Source organism: Mizuhopecten yessoensis, unplaced genomic scaffold, assembly GCF_002113885.1.
Source record: "Mizuhopecten yessoensis strain PY_sf001 unplaced genomic scaffold, ASM211388v2 scaffold11125, whole genome shotgun sequence".
NCBI classification, from domain to species: domain Eukaryota; kingdom Metazoa; phylum Mollusca; class Bivalvia; order Pectinida; family Pectinidae; genus Mizuhopecten; species Mizuhopecten yessoensis.
Window position 1 is genome coordinate 530,578 of NW_018408892.1, and position 22,824 is coordinate 553,401.

At 36.6% G+C, this 22,824-nt stretch overlaps 1 protein-coding gene across 1 annotated transcript in view; it reads left to right on the forward strand.

Annotated features, from left to right (window-relative positions):
- Positions 1-22,824, forward strand: part of LOC110466227 (DNA-binding protein SMUBP-2-like) — a 32,083-nt gene that overhangs the window by 3,942 nt on the left and 5,317 nt on the right. Inside the window, exons 2-13 of the mRNA XM_021522614.1 lie at positions 10,380-10,543; positions 11,247-11,439; positions 11,848-11,948; positions 12,277-12,437; positions 13,623-13,823; positions 14,341-14,565; positions 14,906-15,003; positions 15,680-15,862; positions 16,542-16,663; positions 17,225-17,319; positions 20,094-20,217; positions 21,504-21,680. Coding sequence (XP_021378289.1) covers positions 10,380-10,543; positions 11,247-11,439; positions 11,848-11,948; positions 12,277-12,437; positions 13,623-13,823; positions 14,341-14,565; positions 14,906-15,003; positions 15,680-15,862; positions 16,542-16,663; positions 17,225-17,319; positions 20,094-20,217; positions 21,504-21,680 — 1,844 coding nt within the window. The remainder of the gene's footprint in view (positions 1-10,379; positions 10,544-11,246; positions 11,440-11,847; positions 11,949-12,276; positions 12,438-13,622; positions 13,824-14,340; positions 14,566-14,905; positions 15,004-15,679; positions 15,863-16,541; positions 16,664-17,224; positions 17,320-20,093; positions 20,218-21,503; positions 21,681-22,824) is intronic.

Here is a 22,824-nt window from a genome sequence, read left to right on the forward strand (position 1 = left end):
AAGAATCAAAAAGCATAGAATCTTGTTATAATATTTTGCTGGTAGTTTCAACAGATGGAGCCAACAAAGTTTGTGAGGGAAATATTTTTAGTGCAATATAATATTTAATGAGAATATTTTGCTATGACTGCTTAAATATTCAGGTGAGCGATACAGGCCCTCTTGGGCCTCTTGTTTGAATGTGAACATGTAGAGAGGCTTTGGCTACTTCTTGAAAACTGGATATTCTCAAAAACCTCTGTTTACATTAAATTTGCCAAACAAGATAAGATGTTTTATTTGGGAAAGTATGTAAAACATATTATGTGCAGAACCTTATTATGCTAATTGTTAAATATTACATTTACAAACAACGTATGAAAGGTGATACACTTTTTATAGAAAGTGTAAAGAGAGATATAGTGTACAATTAAAAAGTGGAAAAATATATCACAACATGTAAAGGAAAACAAAATACCTTTCTCCAAAAATGGAGACTCTTTTCTAACTTAATGATACCATAGCTTATTTACCAAGTATTGTGTATTTATCCATATATGCACCTATAACTTGTACCTAATTCGATTGCCGCCCAAGATGTGTATTAACCAATTTCGAATCATCCATTCCAACTCCAGACTGTTACGGTCACAAATACACAGGTACTGCTTGTGTAATGCGCATCTCGGATGGGAATTCAAAAGATCTCCTTTAATATCAATAGTACGACAGCAAGAGTGTATGCAAGTTGTGTTTTAATGTACTGTCTTTTGTAAAAGAACATGTGAAAAAAACCAAATTAAGATAAAAAAATATATATGCCCACGTAGCCACATAACATGGTCGCTATAACTAGTAGGGTCAATGTGAGTATAAAAGTAACGTTAGGGGATTTGAATAGAATATCAAATACGTAAGTAATAATATGATAAACTTATGTAGGTAATTAGTACTTTACTGTATGAATTATAAATACGGGGTAGGGGGGATGGAGATCCTACGTTGAGTCAGCAGTAATTTCCATAAAGATCAGCGAAGTTCAGCTATTCCCAGTTGATGGATTCTTTAAATAGAATTCACTACTAGTCCGGCCATAGAACTATTTTATCAATAATAATCATGTGCAGTGCGCGACAAGTAAACACTGGATTAAACTTGCTGATAATCCACTTGATGCTGTCATGGTCATCTCTTCTCATTATCAGTATGAATTATAGTAAACAAATTATCATTTACATGTAATTTGGATGTATAGTCGTTTGTATAGTTTTTTTATTCAGGTCACTGTGTCTTCTTGTGTCTCCTTGTGTCTCCTTGTTGTGTTTAAATTGTTACTAATAAACCAACTACACTGATAAATTGTCTGGGAGTAATCATTGGAGTCGGGACAACCCATAGCAGAACATCACTTGTGTGACTGGTGATGATAGTTCTTGGGAGAATTTGTAGGCAGTTTTTGTGGTAGATATTGTGTTTATTTTATGTGACCTCTTGTTCATCTGTCACCTGATGTCCAGTAAGATGATTGGTTAATTTGAATGATGTTGTGCGAGATTTTGTATATAGCATTAATTGTCAATCTGGCTTTGGCCCTGCTTTGCGATAAAGATTCCAAATCTAATGATTTTATAATGTTTGTAACACAGTCTGGATCTCTAGATCTGTGCTCATTAAAAGTGTATCTTGCTGCTCTTCATTGTACATTGTCTAATTGTTGTATGTGGTTGATGGAATAGGGGTCCCAACTATAGTTGAGGTATTCTAAACTAGTCTCACAAGAGTAGTGTATGCCTGTGATTTAACTTTCGTAGTACATGTACATGAAGATGTATTTTGATGTAGCAAGCCCAGGGTATTATTGGTCTTGTTGGTTACTAATCGAATATTAACTAGAATCTACATTTTTAGGTCACCTGAGACAAAGTCTCAAGTGACCTATTGCGATCGCCTTTTGTCCGGCGTCATCCTTCGTCGGTCGTGCATCCGTAAACAATTTACATTTTCGACTTCTCCAAAACCCCTGAACCAATTTCAATGAAATTTTGCTGAAACCTTCCATGGCCAAAGGTCAACTTAAATCGTGAATTATATGGTCCCCAGCCCACAGGGGCCTGAGGGGCGGGGCCAAAAAGGGTTGAATTGACTGAAATTTCAAAAATCTTCTCCTCAAGACCCAGATATGGTAGAATCAAATACTCTTCATAGATGGAAGGGTCTTAAGGTGCTTTACCAAAATTGTGGGGAGGGGGTAAACTTTACTATAGTTTATATAGGGAAATCACATTTTGGACCAACATTTGTTTAATTTCCATTGGAAGTAATTCAATTTGGGTTAGCATTATCAGTATTGGATAGCAGTTTGATGATATGCACATATCAGCCCTGACTGACCCCCCCGCCCCGGGCAAAATTTATTATGGTTTATAATGGCAAATGATACTTTGAATATTACATGTTAATAACTTGATTGGAATTATAACCCTGAGTTGACAGTTTGATACTTTGGAAATTTTGAGCCAGTCCTACCCCAAGGGCTGTAGGGTGGGGCCCAAAAGAGTCAGTGTGCTAAAATTTCTTTATTTTCCTTGTTTAGAATAGGAGGTGCTAGTTTCAAATATTTTTTAGTCTTAAATCTGTATGCTAGATATTGAATAAGGTGGTTTTTAGCTAAGGCGTTAGCCGCCAGCTATTGGTATTACTTTAGTTAATGAGCTCAGATATTCATAAATGTCGATTTCACACAGACGGCCTCTAGCGATAATCACTGGTACTAAATTGAATCATATACCGGACCTACTGTCTTTATTATGCGTAACTTTGGACTCAAATGCACTTGAATGGCTTGTAAATATCATTCCTTTTCTTTATAGAACATATGATCTTATCACAACGTCGTATTCTTATTGAAAATGCACCCTGTTTATCTCAATCGGGAACTGCTACTTGACTGTAGGTCATGCATGCTACACGCAACTTCCGGTAAAAATACTTCAGTTAATGAGCTCAGATATTCATAAACGAGACATAACGTCACCTTCTAGTAATACTAAACAAACTGCAAATAAAATCCATTACCACGGACTCAAGTTCACTCAAACGTCATTGGATATAATCTTATTCTTAGTTAGAACTAAGTATCCTTCTAAAACTTCGTATTTACTCTTGGAACTGTCGCTGGATTAACCCTTTACACGGAAATATTGTCCTGTGATTGGCTAAAATTGGTGACATTTACGTCCCTGTTTACAATTATATATTGCGTGGTCAGAGCTATGAAGCGGTCCTGTTCCAACTAACTGAGGATAATCAAAAGTGCTAATCAGTAATAATATATCTGATTCACGCTTCATATGATTATAATGTTATCAAAATATTGCATATTCGTTCATCGTTAAAATAACAAATCCTTACTAAAAACTCTAAAAAAAGAAACGACGGCCATGTTAGATCACGCGTGATGTTATCCGTTTCCTTATATGGCCTTCACGGCCAAATATAGTATTACTACTGATGCGGTCATGTTTACTACAATTTCCATATTTGGTCATGACACCCATATTTAGACGTCTGACCTATATCGGAAAGATTGAGGAAGTTTCCAACATGGCAGTCAATTAGGATTTCGCTTGCACTTGTTACGTAAACTTGATAATTTAACGAAATATAAGGCGGAGTATAACTTACAATTATGTAGGAGATCAACATAAAAAGTTCATATTACAAACCTATTAATGGATACGGATCCTGTCAATTAATTCTAAAATCGCCTCCGTGTGATTCACACCAGGCTTGCCTAACTAAAATGGGATCAACCGGCCGGGGCAGATGAGACCGGGAATCATGTTAGAACTAGCCACTGTCCTTCTCTAGTTCCATATTGGTATTCTAACCTGAAGGCTTTTTTTACCTTCGCAGTATTATCATTTTGTTCTATTTTCATCATAAGATATGCTATTGCATTTTTATATCGCCTTCTCGCTAATTACAGCTCAGCCAGAAACGAAAATATGCTCCGATAGGCCTACATTTTATATGTCTGTTGGTGTGATTTGTGTTTTTCGTTTATTGAAGTATTACCATATAACAGGACTCTTTTATTTCAATATACACAAAAACAACAACACCTTCGGAATGATTTCAGACATATACTGCGGGAAAACACGAGTGATCTCCCTTACATTTAGACATGCGCACATTTTACTTTCGTTTTGTGTAGGCCTAGACATCATTCGCAACGCGAAGCGGAAAAGACGAAAATGCAGGCGAGTGTTGACTTAATGTTAGGCATGTTGTTTAAGCAGCATTGACAATGAACAATATACATACACTTCTGCAACGTTTACCTACTACTGATTCATAAATAAGGCTATGTATCCCGATTTCGGTGACTTGTGGCCAAGCATGCGGCCGAAGCCGCAGAGAATGGCGCATGTTGTCAGCGGCGATGACAAAAAGGAAGGTGCTTCTACGGTATGTATAGCAGTTATTATGCAAAAACAAACATAATAAACGGACGTTTTACTCTAGTGAATTACAGCGTCACGAGGAACGTCTTTCTCCAGACGTGTTGCAAAATTTTCGAACTGCTTAGTTGCAAACTGATTTCACTTAAGCGTTGTTTGTGAGGATATTTGGCCTTACATTTCTTCTCATTCAGTTAAAAAAAAACATGTTATAAACATTGTATTATTAGATTCATTGTGATGTTGGCTTTCATTGAAGTTTCAATTGTTATACTACTTGATGTTTTGGAAACTTAAACAAGTATAGTAGTTCTAAATATTATGAAATGACAGAAACATTAGGCCAAACAAATTACTTGTGTTTCTACTATCAGAAAAAAATAGGGTAGGTATGTATTAGCTAGGCATTTTATTGTTAATTTGAAAAATATCTTTACTGCGCTAATATAGAGCAGGAGTTCTGACTTTAACAGTGCATATAAAAACTTAAGGGTATTGTAGAACACAAATCTGAGATAAGTCTGGTTAACCACACTGGTGTCGAACACACCAATAAGTATAGTGTGTATAATATATCATAGTTTATACACATCATATTACTATTAGTGTGTCCAGTATCTGTGGGGTTAGCATAAACTCAATATTTGTTTTAAACTTTTAATTGGCCTTATATAATGATCATTTATAGGTCAGACAGGGTTTGGTTTCCAATTCGGAAACTAGACCTGTTAAAACAGTTATCATTTGTAATTTAGAGATTAAATATTTCTAAGCAGAAAAAAATGAACTATAAATATTTTTCAACCTTTTCTGAGTTGTACAATTTTAGAGTATCTTCTGTCTGAAATCTGAACATAACTTGTTTTATGATAAATGTGTAAAACAATTCCTCATACTGGGGTAAAGTTTTTCTATATATAGTCCCAAAAACTACAGATAAAATCCTTGAGCACGTACAAGATACAAAAATATATATTTTACGTCCATTTTGCAAAACATACAACATAAGCTACAAAGACAAAACATGAGTATAATAACAGAGACCAAAATATTACAACATGGAAAAATAAAATAAAAACATGTATGTACATGTAGTATACTGTAAGCTCAGAAAAAGAGTTTATCACTTGGAAAGCACTTAATAGGCACATTGAACACGGTAAGCACATCAGCACATGGTAATTTAAGCACATTTAGAACATTTGCATACAGCACATAAAAAACAAAACCATAACATGGAAAGCTTATTAGCACATAGTAGGCACATTTGCACATTGTAAGCAAAATAAAGGAGTGCAATGGACATCTCCATGTTTCCTGGTTAATTTCTTCTTTATGGAAACAACCAGGGGAGAGTGATGTTCTGCTTCATCTTTTGTATTAATGAAAACCGTGAATATCTAAGTGCGTGTGTTTAAACTAATTTTGTTTTGTTTTTACTGGTACCTTTTTATGTACACATGTTTTACCACCTAAGGAATTAGATGTCTTAAGCCCCCATATGATGTGCTGTTATAAGTTGAATTTAATGTACATTTTGTTTATATTTAGTTCTGCTACCAAAGAGATTGACTTATTGAAATGTTTTTGAAACATTTTAATGAACTCCTCAGCTTTAATGCCTTATTTCTCACTATACAAGCTCATATTGCTATGCCTCCTATTTGTTTGAATATCATCTCTAAACATTATTGCTGGTGCAGAAATTATATGGTAACTATGTTCTATTTTAGGGGGGGAAAGCAATCAATATTACAACAGACAGGGATGGTTATTGATGGGAGAAAGGAGGATGAGAAATAGGAACTGTACCAACTCTCTCATACCTTTGAGGACTTCATGAACTTTTTCAAAAGGCTGCAAGAACTATACCAACAGTGACATGACATTTTGAAATCTGTCAGTTACTTTATAGAGGAGGAACCTCTGACTAAATCATTTTCTCTCAGACACATGAAAGCCGAGTCCACAGATCCTTCCATCAGCGAATAGTTCAAATGTAGTTCAAATGCTTTCCTCGCAAACTTTTCCTTAATGGAGAAGTCAGTGATCTTTACTTGGAACAGATTGAATCTGTGAATATTGATGCTGAAAGCCTGATGAATGTGATTGAACAGCCCCTACTTGATGCTGAAACCCTGATGAATGTGATTGAACACCCACTACTGACTAAGGGCACAAATGTTGGAAACAACGTTTGTTTTGATCAATATAACACTATGGGTGGTGGGAGCAAATTGGAAAAAAAATTAAAAGTATGTTTTTAAAGATAGAAATACTGGTCATGGCTTCCTTTTAGTTTTTGTCCAATGAATTAAAAGTCAACGCAAATGTTAAGTAGTAAAAGAAATGTAAGATCCCTGGTATACATTGTACTTTTAACAATGCTTATGATCAATATCAATAAAATAAAATAAAAGTTATAATATGTAACTTGATATTTGTTAACTTCGCTCGATTTTACTGTGTCCAACATTTGATATTAAATCTTGTGTGATATATGAGAGGGATAGCACACAAGATTGTATCAATGTCAATGAAAGCAATTATTTCTTAAGTTTTCAACCATATTTCTTGAAACTTCATTTCTAAATTTCATACATCAATTGTTCAAGACAGTTTTAAGGTCAATTTCATTCAGTCAAGGTGAAGGCTACAGCTTCACAACCTGTTCATGTACATGTGACAGAGAAATTGTCAGTGCATTCCTAACTAAGTATTCAAACCAAATTTTATAAACCTTGATCCATCATTCTCAACATTAAATCATGCACTACCTGTTTGCATATACACAAGCAACCTCAACTTTCAATAAGTCCTGTTGTCAACATTTGTTGCACAATGCTATCAGTTCTGAAACCAACAATCATGACAACTGTAATAACATAGTATGTGTTCTAGCTGGTACATTTGCAGTACTCTTTTGAAATGTATTTGAAATTAATATGTGCATCTTATTTCAAATGCTAGCCTATGAAGATGATAAAGCTGAACATATGCTATAAAGTTGTTGTTTTCTTTGTGAAGAATTTATGCAATGGAAATAGAGGGAAAATAATGTAACTCTCCTAATCTTGTGTGTGTGTGTGAGTATGTATGTTTATATTTTGTTTATCTTATTCAATATTGAAACATACAACAATGTATCATATTGAATTAGAGTGCTTTTTATATTATTTGTTCATGGGAACACAGATTCAAAATAGTTCCATTTTTCATAAGAAGAGACCTTTTCACTGCAGTGAATATGTAAAACACTTTATTTAAAAGTTTTTCAAAATTATTGAGAGACTTGTAAATTTATAGGTAGCAGTAATCCACTTGCTTATCCACAATTTAGTTTCGGCAAGTAAACATCCTTATAAATATTGTTCTGTAACAATATACACTGACTGATGCAAAATTGAAACTTGAACAAAATTCACACGTATTAAAAAGCATGCCAACCCTGGTCGATGTGCACACTTTACAAGATAACTTGCTTGAATATATATTGATCAATATACAAACTTAGACGATAAGTTCAAAGTTGAGTGAAATCCATGCCTAATTAATTAGCATACTGTACTCTGATTGGTCAATGGTTTTATGCCAAGTAACTTTGTTAGATAAGGCAAGGGTTGATATCTTATTCAACAACAAAGGCAAAGTTCAAAGATGTTCACAATCTGTGCATAATCTATTTAATGGTTTAAAATAATCAGGTATTGGTCAAAGGGGTAAATGCCAGTTTCAGTTTTTAATGTTCTATGAAATACATTGTATGGACAAAGGGAAGCAATTCCTAATTCCTATGCAAATTAATTATCAAAAGGTTTAAAATGATATATTCTAGAGGAAACTTGGTACCACTCTTCTGACAAACCTATAAAGATATATTGTACACACAAGAAGAATAACTTCACAGTGGTACACTTTTACATAAAACTTTGGTTCATAACAAATTAACAGTAAATCCTTCTGTACAATATGATGGGAACTTCGTCTTTATTTTGTTCTCCATTCCAAAAATAATAATATATCTTTTGCCTTAGCTTTCAGTACTTTCAGTACTTTGATATTGTTTTTTTGTCACTTTGAATAATATTTCTGTTCATGTTAAAAACAAAATCAACTCTCTGTATAAATATATCTGGTGACCGTTAAGGCCAATGGGCCTCTTGTCTAATTATGTAGGGTATAATCATAATTATATGTCATCAACTTTTTCTTTAAAACCTATCTCCTCCTAAATGCTAAAGAGGATTTCAACCAAGGGACTGAAGCATCAGTAGGGACGGGCAATCATTTCTTAAATAAATGGGTTTGTTCGACCCCTGAGGCAAGGGGGGGCGGGGCCCTGAAGGGGAACTTAGCTAAATTTACTTTAAAAAGCAACTCGTAAACGCCAGAGAAGATTTCAACCAAATTCAATCTGAAGCATCAGTAAGGTAGTGAAATCATTTCTTAAATACCGGTAAGTGATGTTGGTTCGACCCCTGAGGCCAGGGGGGCGAGGCCCTGAAGGGGTACTTGGCTAAAATTTTGCATTAAAACACATCTCCTCCTCAACCCCAGAGACAATTTTAACCAAATTAGCTCACCTGGTGAGCTGATGCCATACTGCAGTGTCCGTCCGTCAACTTTTCCTTTAAAACGCTACTTGTCCGTTCGTGAATGGCCAAGTAGATTTTGACTAAATTTGGTCTGCAGCATTCTCAGTCCAAGGGGACTCAATTTTGTATAAACAGTGGGTGTGGCCCTCCTGGCGGCAGAGGGGCGTGGCCGAATAGGGGAAATAGAGGTAAAACCTTTAAAATCCTTCTTCTACCATAGGAATTCAGGGATTTTATCCTTACTTTGTCTTGAGCATCCTTCAGACTAGGGGACTCAATTTTGTATAAACGTTGAGTGTGGCCCCCCTTGGGGCAGAGGAGCTGGCGGGGCCCACTAGTGGAAATAGAGTAAAACTTTTAAAATCCTTCTTCTACCGTAGGGGTTAAGGGATTTCATTCCTATTTAGTCTGGATCATTCTTGGGCAAAAGGGACTCAATTTTGTATAAACAGTGAGTGTGACTCCCCTGGGGCCTGAGGATTGGGGCCCATAGGGGTAATTTAGCAATTCTTCAAAATTCTTCTTCTTCTGTAATAATGACAGGATTTTGTCCATATCCAGACAAAGAACTTATGAAGATGGTACAATGGTGGGCGCCAAGATTCCTCTGGTTCATTAATTAAAAACATTTCAACCGATATTCATAACTTTAAAATACATAACTATATTAGGGCGAAACAACCACGGTCAAACTGGATTTAGGGCAAAATGACCCATAGTGCGAACAGGATTTAGGTTAAAATGACCCAGTCCCCAAATGTAAGTTGTGTAACAAGAGAAAAATTTGCAGTGCCATATAGGATTTGAACCATGTACTTCTAAACTCTAGACTGACACTCTTACCTATTCAGCTACCTTGTCACCAGTGATCTACTCAGTCCAGTTCCGCTACACTAATATTTAAAATTTTCTCAAAATCTCCACTGCATTAGAGATTTTTGTTTGGCAGCAATGTACATATTTTTTATAAACTTGTCCGGTAGAATATTCTGAAAGAATATAGAACATGAACAGCAAACAAGTACCAATCAATGCAAAACTGATCTATGGTAGGTCATAATCATTTTATTTCCAAAAATTAGTTAGGTCCCACATGTACACCACTGCTCATTTGATCAAAGCATCTATCTGGTTTGTGGCCCACATTTCAAATCGCCAGTCTGCGCTTTTCCTTTTCTGCCTAAAGGATCTAGATAAGAAAAATCTTAGAGGGATCTTCAGTAGTGTTGGATTTCCTTTATTGCCCACTGTAGAGTGATGGAGCTCAATGGCTCAACTTAACATGACACACCTGTTGCTAAATCAGATTCTCCCTTTTTACAGACTGATATTTACTTTTCAGATGTTTGACAGAAAAATTGCCAATCAAAGAGTTACAGAGGAGAGGTATATGCCTCCCGAAACTTTGCATTGTGGGAAGAAGGACAGGATTTTATGGGAGAATTGTCATCACTTTTGAGATGGGCAGGAATCAACAGGAGCTGCCTTCCCACAAATTCACTCCAGGTACTGTATAGTAATTTAAACAGTACTTCTGTTCAGCTGACCTGGTACAAAGTATCTGTGTGTTTATGCATGGGTATGCAGGGTGTACATTAAGAATAGACAGCAGGCTGAAAGGACTAGTTCAGTACCGATTTTGACCTGTTCCAACCACTTTTCTCATATATACAATGTACATCATGTTTCTCGTATTTTTAATTTTACAAAGGTTGGCCAGTTAAAAATGGCATTTGGCCTGTTCGAATAGAAGTTAATGAAAACCCAGGGTATGGTGTGGTGCTTGTCATCTGTCGGTCAATGTTTTTTTTTTTCTTTTTTTCTGTGGGCCACACCCACGGTTTTTTAGTTACTCTGATTTGTGCATGGATGGTCAAAGCGGGGCATAGGCGAGACATATCAATCAGAATGGCTTGTTATGAAATAATTCAGCATTTATTGCTTAAAAGTAATTGGTTATTTAAGCTTTACCCTTTATGTATAAAAATTAGAAGCTAGTTTCAAAACTATTGTTTGATATTGTTGACTATAGTAGATCAGCTAGAGAGAGGCTTCACTGAGACACATATTTTCAATATTCCTCTGTTAAAAGTAGATTTTCGTGCTTTTAAATGCACATTCAGTTTGTCTGACCCAGACAACATCTCCATTTTCAAAACAGGAAGAGTGCAATTTGGCTGACAGTTGGAGTTTCCTTGACTTTCTACAGGTGACATTGCTGGGTTAAGCCAGTCTTCAGGTGAGCAGCCTGAGGATATTGGTTCCGGAATCGTTACCAGGGCCAGTAAGACCTCTGTTTGCATTGCCTTTGATGACAACCAGGATCTCTTTCTTCTAAGTGATGATGGCCCTTACAAACTGCAGAAACTAGCCAATGATGTCACATACAAGAGGTTGAAAAAGTAAGCGACTATTTACATCAAAGATATTGCTGTTTGGAAATTATTATTTTAACTTTTGCTCATGGTGATTAGGTAGCTGTATAAGTGTTATTGTAAAGTCATAGTTGAAAAGTACACATATTTGGTCCTCAAGATTGCAATAGCCTTTAGTAACTATATCTTATGTTATTTTTCTTTTTCTTTTTTTCCCCCCACTTGACACCTAATATATGAAGAGTTATGGCCCTTTGTTCACCATATTTACTTTGCTACCTGCAATTGCCAAAGTTTACTTGTTAATTCCTCTTTGGATGGCAGACTTCAAGACTAGATTTTATGTTTACAGACTTGAAGGTAATTTTGAGTGAGGTTGTGCCATACAAATAGTAATAAGAACAAGATAATACTTAGTTGTAACTCTCACCACAGAGCCCTCCGTGAGCTGCAGTCTCTCCCTCCTTGTCCAGTCAGCCAACTTGTAGGAGTTCTGTTCGGGGAAAGGGAGCTTACTCCACCATATATTACTAAAGGTAAGTTCTCAGCACCTGAATATGATCTATAGTATACACATGTACAATTGAGATTCTGTACAGTGATACAGGGATGAAAAAAAAAGATTGTTAATCCATTATATTTGAACAATTAACAATTTTGAAAAGTTTTAATACATTGTACTTGTATATTAATGGTAAAAAGTACTTGAAAATTAAAATTCGTTGTTTATGGTTACACACTATGTAAGCATGACAAATATCAAAAAGAGGTATTAATTTAATCACTAGCTTTCACTGGTGGTAGTTCTAGAAAGTTCTGAATGTCTAGAAGACTAGAAAAAGAAAGAAACTTTTTTTTCTTCAGAAATTACATTTGTGAATCAAAACCTTGATGATTCTCAAAGAGAGGCTGTAAGATTTGCCTTGTCGCAGCCAGAGGTGGCTGTGATCCATGGCCCTCCAGGTACAGGGAAAACAACTACAGTGGTGGAGGCCATCACTCAGGCTGTCAAACTCGGCAATAAGGTACATGAAGGTATAAGGGTCGTGTAAAGGTCCATGAAAAGTCGACGGAATATATGTTGTTTTATCATATAAGATGAGAAGTAAATACCTAATAAAAACTTATCAATTTGCTGAGGTCAGGACTTTTATAAGGGGTAGATATGGCCAAGTAGTTAAGACACTGTCTTCCACACAGATGGCTCGGCTTCAATCTCCAAAGTCATTGTAGCATGGAATTTTCAAAGAAAGTATTTCTCTCCTGCACACACAGTCCAAAATCCCAGATGGAGTAATGAATGGTCTGGGGCATGTGCTACACTGTCCGTACTGTTACACTCAAGTGAGGTGTCATTATAGGCGGATATGTCATTGGAAGCACGATCACACTGCAGAACAGAATACCAATACCGCTCCAGATACTGTCATGCATGCACACATGTGGAGGTATTAGTCAGGTGGTTTAGGACCAGTTGTTAGTGCCATATAAGACATACAAGAATGTATACTGCAAGGGCCACATAATGTGTTGAAAGAATATTTTGATTGTGTGAATCATACATTTAAGTTTATGTGCAATGGAGTAGCAGCTAGATTGGGTGCTACATTAAAGTTCATGAAAATATTAAAATGGCCAAAGTCACTGTTACTGTTTTCAGAGCAATGTCCATGTGACCTATACAGTGTAAGCTAGGGTTTCAGTTTAAGCCATCCATATATCCTTTTGAAGCATAGAAATTGAAAATAACTCAGGAATCTGATTTGAGCAATACATTTAATATGAAAAGGACCCCTTTTAAAAATTGTTAAGGACACACCCTGAATGTAATATTAACACAATGTTACATTGCTTGATTCAGTGTGCTTCATTAAATATTGATGAGATATCTTGCAAAGTATAATTGAAATGCAGTAAATTGTCAAGTCATGTTTTGGTTTATGACATGATATACAGGTGTTGACCCAATTTGTGACATGATATACAGGTATTGAACTAGATTTGTGACATGATATACAGGTATTGACCCAGATTGTGACATGATATACAAATATTGATCTATATTTGTGACATGATGAAAAGGTATTGACCTAGATGTGTGACATGATATACAGGTGTTGATCTAGATTTGTGACATGATATACACATGTTGACCTAGATTTATGACATGATATACATATGTTGACCTAGATTTGTGACATGATTTACAGGTGCTGACCTGTGCCCCTTCAAACATTGCCGTAGACAACCTGGTGGAGAGACTTGCCCGAAACAAACTGAAAATTGTTCGACTCGGCCATCCTGCACGTGTTCTGCCACATATTCAGAAATACTCACTTGATGCCATCTTGGCCAACAGTGAGGAAACAAAATTAGTGGAAGATGTACGCAAGGATATTGATAAGGCCTGGGTACGGTAACCATAGCAACCATTTCGACAATAGTCTTGCACAGAGAAACCATATCACAATTCTTTTAATATTTCATTTGTAATGCTTTCACTAACTAGATAGTTGTAGTTGCAATTCAATGAACTTTTAAGATGGTAACCATAGTAAACAATTCATCTGTCAATAAAGCATGGATATCTATAGAAACAAACTATCAATTGAACGAGAACATGGTAACCATACTTGTGTATTTGTGTTCGGATGTTCACCAAGTTCGATGTGTGGCCTCATTTTAAAGAGTCCTCGTATGGGTTCAATATTGAGTGAAATTTGTCAATACTTGCAAGAGTTATGGGACTAGGAATGCTAAAAAACATGATTTTATGACTTTCTGCACAATCACTTTTTATACCCAGATGAAAATTTAAAAAAAAAACCAACAACCTCAATGTTTAAATCAATAAGATTTTTGGTAATTTCATCAGTAAGGCTTTAACTATGTTTTATTTAAAGTGTCTTAACATTTTGCTATTTACAGTCACAGATGAAGAAAACTAGGGATAAAGGAGAGAAGCACACACTGCGTGGAGAAATGAAATTCCTTCGGAAAGAATTAGCGCAACGTGAGCAAGCAGCTACAAAGGAGATCTTGAAAAGAGCAGATGTTGTCTTAGCAACGCTGACATCAGCCTCACCAGAAGGACCAATCAAATTTCTAGATGCGAATCACTTTAATTTGACAGTCATTGACGAATGTTCTCAGGTGCGCCGTGCTATCTATACATTACTTCAAATGATATTACAAATTTCAAATGAATGACAATTTGACTGATTGTCCGGTTCACAGCTCCACTACCTAGTTAGATGCTTTACCCTCTCTTAATTGTTTATAATCAATTTGCTCTATGTCAGATAGGTCCATTTAAGGAAATGGCAGTAACATATAAGATTCTCTTTTGGAGGGCCCCAGTAGTTTTAATAGATACTTTGAACTAAATCTGTCTTATCGTTGTCCTGCTGGTAGGGTCATTTGATCTGTATGTTTTGTAATAAAACTTAGTTTAAAAATTAATTAATTTAATGAACTTCAACTCTGTGTACAGGCAATTGAGGTAGCTTGTTGGATTCCGCTTATGAGAGCCCCAAGATGTGTTCTTGCTGGAGACCACCTGCAGTTACCTCCCACTATCCTAAGCCAAGAGTGAGTAACTCTACCGATTAAATGGTCTTCAGTCAATGTCAGTTTCCTTTAAAAAGCCAAAGTTAAATGTGACAATATAAGAAGGTTTTGCTGTTGTTGAAGGTGACAGTAGACTTCAACTTCACTCTAAATTGTAGTTTAATGTACCAAATAGCAGAAAACAGGTTAAAATGAAAGTTAAATATGATGGTATACTGAGGTTTTAATGTAGTAAACTGTGACAGTTTACAGAGGTTTTAATGTAGTTTACTGTGACAATATACAGAGGTTTTAGTGAAAATAACTGTGACAGTATACAGAGGTTTTAATGTAGTTAAATGTGACAGTATACAGAGGTTTTAATGTAATTAACTATGACAGTATACAGAGGTTTTAATATAGTTGAATGTGACAGTATACAGAGGTTTTAATATAGTTGAATGTGACAGTATACAGAGGTTTTAATGTAGTTAACTGTGACAGTATACAGAGGTTTGATACAGATAATTGTGACAATACAGAGGTTTTAATATAGTTGAATGTGACAGTATACAGAGGTTTTAATATAGTTGAATGTGACAGAATACAGAGGTTTTAATATAGATAATTGTGACAATACACAGAGGTTTTAATGTAGTTAAATGTGGCAGAATACCAAGGTTTACTGTTTCACTGGAAACATTGATATATCTAACAGAGCAGCCAAAGATGGACTGGAAGTAACCTTGATGGAGAGGATAATTGACCTCTACCACACCAAGGTCATTCGTATGCTGACCACCCAGTACCGCATGCACCAGCTCATCATGCAGTGGTCTTCTGACCAACTCTACCACAGCAAACTGACCGCTCACCCAACAGTGGCTGGTCATCTTCTTGGGTGAGTGCAAGGCATCAAATATCAAAACTGTGAAGCCATATCATATAGCATGTAACATTTTCACCTAATTTCACTAATTTCACTAATTTCTAGTTGTGTAATACCTTTAATTTATTCACCTAGTGTTGAATAGGTAATTCAATAGTTTTAATTTCCCCACCAATTTATGGATGAATCGGGGCATCGATAAAATCATTCAGGCCCTCTGTTGTTTGAAGCCCGATTAGCTAATCAAATCTTCAATTTTTATATCAAAACTTTCGAGAATTATTTAGATTGAAATATTGAAAAAAACCTTTTTGGTTTCTTTCCTTAAGATGACTATTTTGAATCCCGGTACTCGCAACTTTAGTTATGAATTTGATTAATTTTGATAAAATACCACAGGGAGATTGTTGTTTTGTTAAATGTCCTGATCAAGTTAACAAGATGTGAAAACAAATCTTCCATGTGGTATTTTGTTAAAAATATTAAAATTCATAACTTAATTTGCATGTACCAGGATTTCGAAATCCTAATCTGAAGGCAAAAAAAACAAATCCTTTGCTTTTTTTTTTTTGGTTTGAATAAAGTTCTGATTTGAAAATTAAAGTTTAAGACTTGATAAGTTAATCTGACATAGATGTCATAGCTTGTTTCCATAGAACTCCTATCTTTTATGTATGTTCATATCTCGTAGTGACATGGAGGGCGTGAACATTGAGGAGGAGGAGGCTAGTTTCCCATTACTGATGATTGACACGGCAGGGTGTGACCTGAATGAGATGGACACACCTGAGGAAATATCAAAGGGGAACGAAGGTAAATGGTAATAGGATATCATTCTTTTTCTCACAAATGTGTAATAGCAGAGCATAGCAGCATAGTTTTGTCAATTTGATTGTCATTTCATACATTTATAACAACTGAGTGTACATACCCTTGTACTACTGTAGATGAGAAAATATCACAGCATGGAAATGCTCACATTTTTCGCATTTAGGAAAAATTTACAAAAATATCCACATGCAAAAACAAAACAAAAAATGATTACATTATATAGATGTCAAAACCATTTCTAATTTCCACATTGTTATCAGTTTAAAGAGTAACAGTGCAATCATTTTCACATTTACACTTATGGCCTTATTAAGTTGCATAGTCATCTTGCACATATTCTATAACCTGTGTACATACACATTTCCAGTTATTTGTCTGATGAAAGTGTTCATATGGAACTACCCGGTAGTCATCGAAGCATCACACAATGCGTTTTTCACTGGTTATGATATATGAACATGTATTCATAAAATTTGTTTGCATGAAAGTCCTTATTAAAATTTGTAAACACAAGTGATATGAATATTCTTTTGTTCTATGCAGGTGAGGCTGACATTGTCAGTAGCCATGTAGAGAGGCTGATAACAATAGGAGTTAAACAACAGGATATAGCCGTCATCGCACCCTACAATTTACAGGTAAATCATAAATTCACAACAATCTATAGGTAAATCATAGCTCCTTACAATTTACAGGTAAGTCCTAACTCAACAATGTACAGGTAAAGTCATAGCTCCCTACACTCTACAGGTCAAGTTCTAGATCCTTACAACCTACAGGTAGGCCATATACCTCCCTATAACCTACAGGTATATCATAGCTCTCAACAATGTACAAGGTAAAGACATAGCTCCCTACACTCTATAGGTCAAATTGTAGATCCCTACAACCTACAGGTAGGCCATTTACCTCCCTATAACCTACAGGTATATCATAGCTCTCAACGATGTACAGGTAAAGCCATAGCTCCCTACACTCTACAGGTCAAGTTATAGATCCCTACAACCTACAGGTAGGCCATTTACCTCCCTATAACCTACAGGTAGGCCATTTACCTCCCTATAATAACCTACAGGTATATCATAGCTCAACAATGTACAGGTAAAGTCATAGCTCCCTACACTCTACAGGTCAAATTATAGATCCCTATAACCTACAGGTAGGCCATTTACCTCCCTATAATAACCTACAGGTATATCATAGCTCTCAACAATGTACAGGTAAAGTCATAGCTCCCTACACTCTACAGGTCAAGTTCTAGATCCTTACAACCTACAGGTAGGCCATATACCTCCCTATAACCTACAGGTATATCATAGCTCTCAACAATGTTCAGGTAAAGTCATAGCTCCCTACACTCTACTGGTCAAAGTCATAGCTCCCTACACTCTACAGGTCAAATTATAAATCCCTAAAACCTACAGGTAGGCCATATACCTCCCTATAACTTACAGGTATGTCATAGCTCTCAACAATCTACAGGTACAGGTAGGTGAACTTAAAGCATTATTTGTTTATCTATTCAACTTCGAGTGCATGTTTGATCACATAATGTAGAAACTTGAATCAAGACATAAATTATTAGCTAACCTGGTCCGAAGGACCAAGGTGAGCTTATGCCATACCGTTGCGTACGTCGTCTTTACGTCCGTACGTCAACAATTTCTTTAAACGACTTCTTCTTCTTAACCACTGATTGGAAGAAGTGGATATCAACCATATTTGACTGGAAGCATCCCTAGGTGGTGGGGATTCAAAATTGTACAAATGATGGGGTTGACCCCCCAGGGGGCTTAGGGGCAGGGAAAAAAGGGGTCAATTTGGCAATATTGCTTTAAGAAACTTCTTCTCTGGAACTAAGAAGTGGATATCAACCATATTTGACTGGAAGCATCCCTAGGTGGTGGAGATTCAAAATTGTACAAATGATTGGGCTGGCCCCCCAGGGGTCTGAGGGGCAGGCCCAAAAGGGGGCAATTTGGCTATATTGCTACAAACGACTTCTTCTGTAGAACTATATATGCCATGGATACCAACCATATTTGACTGGAAGCATCCCTAGGTTGTGGGGATTCAAAATTGTACAAATGGTTGTGCTGACCCCCCAGGGGGCTGAGGGGCGGGGCCAAAAGGGGTCAATTTGACTATATTGCTTTAAGTAACTTCTTCTCTGGAACTAAGAAGTGGATATCATACATATTTGACTGGAAGCATCCCTAGGTACTGGGGATTCAAAATTGTACAAATGGTGGGGCTGAGGGCGCGGCCAAAAAGGGGGCAATTTGGCTATATTGCTATAAACGACTTCTGTAGAAATATGCCATTGATATTGATCATATTTGGTCGGAAGCATGTATGGGATGCAGGGATTCAAAATTGTACAAATGGTGGAGCTGACCCCCCGGGCTAAGGGGTGGGGCAAAAAAAGGTGTATTACTTGGAAATGGTTGAGATCCCCACCATATAACCATGGTATACAATTGCTGAGTATAAAGAGAAGAATGCACATTTGCTTCCAGGATGGCTATAGGGTCTGGCCCCACCCTTGGAGACATAGTCCCTAGGCCATAACTTTAAAACTGTTGAGATCCCCACCCCAAAACTATATATACAAATGCTGGGCATAAAAAGACGAATGCTGTCATGATATCAGAATAAACCCTGGGGTCTGACCAAACCCCTAGGGACCTAGTTTGTTAGTCACAGCTTGGAAACAGTTGAGATCCCCACCCTATAACGGTATATACAATTGCTGAGTATAAAGGGATGATTGCACATATGCTTCCAGGATTGCCTTGGGGACTGCCCCACCCTTGGAGACTTAACCCCTGAGTCATAACTTTGAAATAGTTTAGATCCCCACCCCAAAACTATATATACAATTGTTGTGCATAAAAAGACAAATGCAGTCATGATATTAGAATTGATCCCAGGGTCTGCCCCACCCTTGTAGACTTAACCCCAGGGTCATAACTTTGAAACAGTTGAGATCCCCACCCCAAAACTATATATACAAATGCTGCGCAAAAAGAGACAAATGCAGTCACGATATTAGAATTGATCCTGGGGTCTGGCCACAATCCTGGGGACCTAGTTCCTGAGTCAAAGCTTGGAAACAGTTGAGATCCCCACCCCATAACCATACATAAAATTGCTGGGCATGAAAAATCTAATACAGATATGCTACAAGGATTGGCCTTGGGGTCTGGCATATTCCCTTGATCTCATTCGGAGAATATTATGCCATGATTGCTTTGGTATCCAGGTGAGCGATACAGGCCCTCTGGGCCTCTTGTATTTAAAATCCGAAAAAAAAATGAAATCAAGAAATTCAGTGTTATGAAGTCGACCCCACCTCTGGACACAAGATAACAAATTAATATTTTAGTATCTTTATCACATACAAATCTAGGTAGAGCTGTTACGTCTCAGAATCTGGCCGAAGTTTCCAGATGTGGAGATAAAATCTGTTGATGGCTTCCAAGGACGTGAGAAAGAAGCAGTGATCATCACGCTAGTGCGAAGTAACAGAAGAGGTACTGGAATGTAGTATGAATTCTAGTAGGGATACTGTAAAATTGGAAATTTTTCCCACATACACATTTATGAATATTTGTGTGGAAATACTATATATTTTATTTACTCATTGCAAAAAACACGAACATTTCCACACTGCAGAATTATTTTTTTTAGCCCACCATCTGATCTACCGTCATCTGATGGTGGGCTATTCAAATCACCCTGTGTCCGTGGTCAGTGGTCATTCCGTCCGTCACACAGGGACTCGACACGTTCCCATGACCCAGAATGATAAAAATTACCCCAGGGTCCGACCCCCAGATCACTTATTATTGTCATGGTCCGACCCCCAGATCACTTATTATTGTCAATAATAAAATGGCCGACAGGCAGCCATCTTTAATTTGAAAATTAAAGTTTGTTAGTGCTATTTTTCAGAATCTTTCTCAAATCCTACATTAAGGTTCCCCATGATCCCCAGTTATGCTTATCATATTTTGGGACTGATCGCAAAACCAAGATGGCCTACAGCCAGCCATCTTGAATTTCAGAATGAAAGTTTGTTAGCGCTATTTCTCAGAAATTACTGGAGTGATTTTTATCAAATTTCAAATGAAGGTTACCCATGATCTCTAGTTTTTCATATCATTTTTTGGGACTGATCACAAAAACCAAAATGGCTGACAGGCAGCCTTCTTGAATTTGAGAGTTTAAGTTTGTTAGTGCTAACTATTTCCCATAACTTATGAGAAGGATCTTTCTTAAATGTCACATGAAGGTTCCCCATGATTCCTAGTTATGCATATTAAATTTTGGGACAGAAGGGAAAACAAAGATGTCCAATAGACAGCCATCTTTAATTTAAGAATGAAAGTCGGCCATCTTGTTACAGTTTAGGTTTGTTATGGCTATTTCTCAGAATTTACTGGAGGAATTTTTCTCAAATTTGATTATATGTAAGTTCCCCTTGGTCCTGAGTTGTGCATGTTAACTTTTGAGGTTGATAAAAAGATTGATGAAGATGGCAGACAGGCAAACTGTTCAAACAGATGAGAGAAAAGAAGAGTAGAGATCAAACTGACATAGAACTAATGAAGATGGTATAATGGTGGGTGCCAAGTTCATGTGATGAAAAGGATCTTAATTGTTTTCTCATTTCATAGGGTTTTATACAATGTGCTTAAATGATCACCAGCCTTAGACTTGTTGTTGAAATGTCTTTTCAAAAACCTTACTTCAGGATTTTGTCACCACACAACATGTTTCAACTTCTCCAAATAATGATTTTGTGGGATCATTTCAGGTGAAGTCGGATTTCTGTCGGAGAGACGAAGAATAAATGTAGCAGTGACGAGGGCACGACGCCACCTAGCAGTGATTTGTGACAGTGAGACCGTGTCACATGACGAGTTTCTGAAGTCCCTTGTAGATTACATGGCATCCCATGGAGAAGTTCAGACAGCTCAGGACTACATAGACTGTGGGTACCGATACTTCTGTGTCACCGTAGCCTACCACATATAGCTACATACAGGGATTCATTTAGGTCTTGGGGGATCAATCCTTTTCCTGAAAGAGGAAAATATATTATCGTATATTATATGTTAATGTTAATGTACAGATGCAATAACTTACTGGTGAATATTGATACTGATTATTGACTTTGTAAATTATCAGAAGATACATAAACGTTATTTTCTGATTTACATTTTTCAATTTTCAATCAATTTGCCTAGGAAAAGTGCCATTAATCATGATGATTTTTTTGGGAAAAATATTACGACATCTGCCATTGGTTCTTCAAGGGATCGAAGGAACAGGGACACTTATCAAAATTGGAATCTGAAAGTATTTATAAATGAGGATTAAAATTTGCAAAATAGAGGAAATTTGAAGATAAAGTACTAAAGGGAAAATATATTCAATAAAAAAGGCTTATATGAATCTTTATTACATACTTACTAATAAATACAGGTTTTTTGTATAAACGATATGACACAATTGCTCTTACCCACATTAGCCCTCGCCGTATCAGCCCCCGCTGTATCTCACCCCAAAACCTGTATCAGCCCACAAAACCCTTATCACACCCCTTTTGGAAATTATTCGTTTTTCAATATTTCAAAAGAAAAATATATCATAAGAAAGTAGCTTTTATTAGTAAGTAAGTAATAAACAGAATAAAGCATGCCTTTTTAGCTCACCTGGCACGAAGTGCCAAGTGAGCTTATGCCGTGGCGCGGCGTCCGTCCGTCCGTCGTCCGTCCGTCGTCAATATTTTACTTTAAACGACTTCTTCTTAATAACCGAAAGGCCTAGGGTGTCAATATTTGGCCAGAAGCAAACTTGGATGAAGGGCTACAAAGTTTGTTCAAATAAATGACCTTCACCTATTGTCAAGGTCACAGGGGTCAAATATGTCAAAAACTTTAAACATCTTCTTCTCAATAACCAAAATGCCCAGGGAGATGATATTTGGCCAGTAGCATGCTTGGGTGAAGGGCTACCAAGTTTGTTCAAATGAATGACCTTCAATTATATTCAAGGTCACAGGGGTCAATTGTATTAAAAAACCTTTAAACAACTTCTTCTGAATAACCAAAATGCTCAGGGTGATGATATTT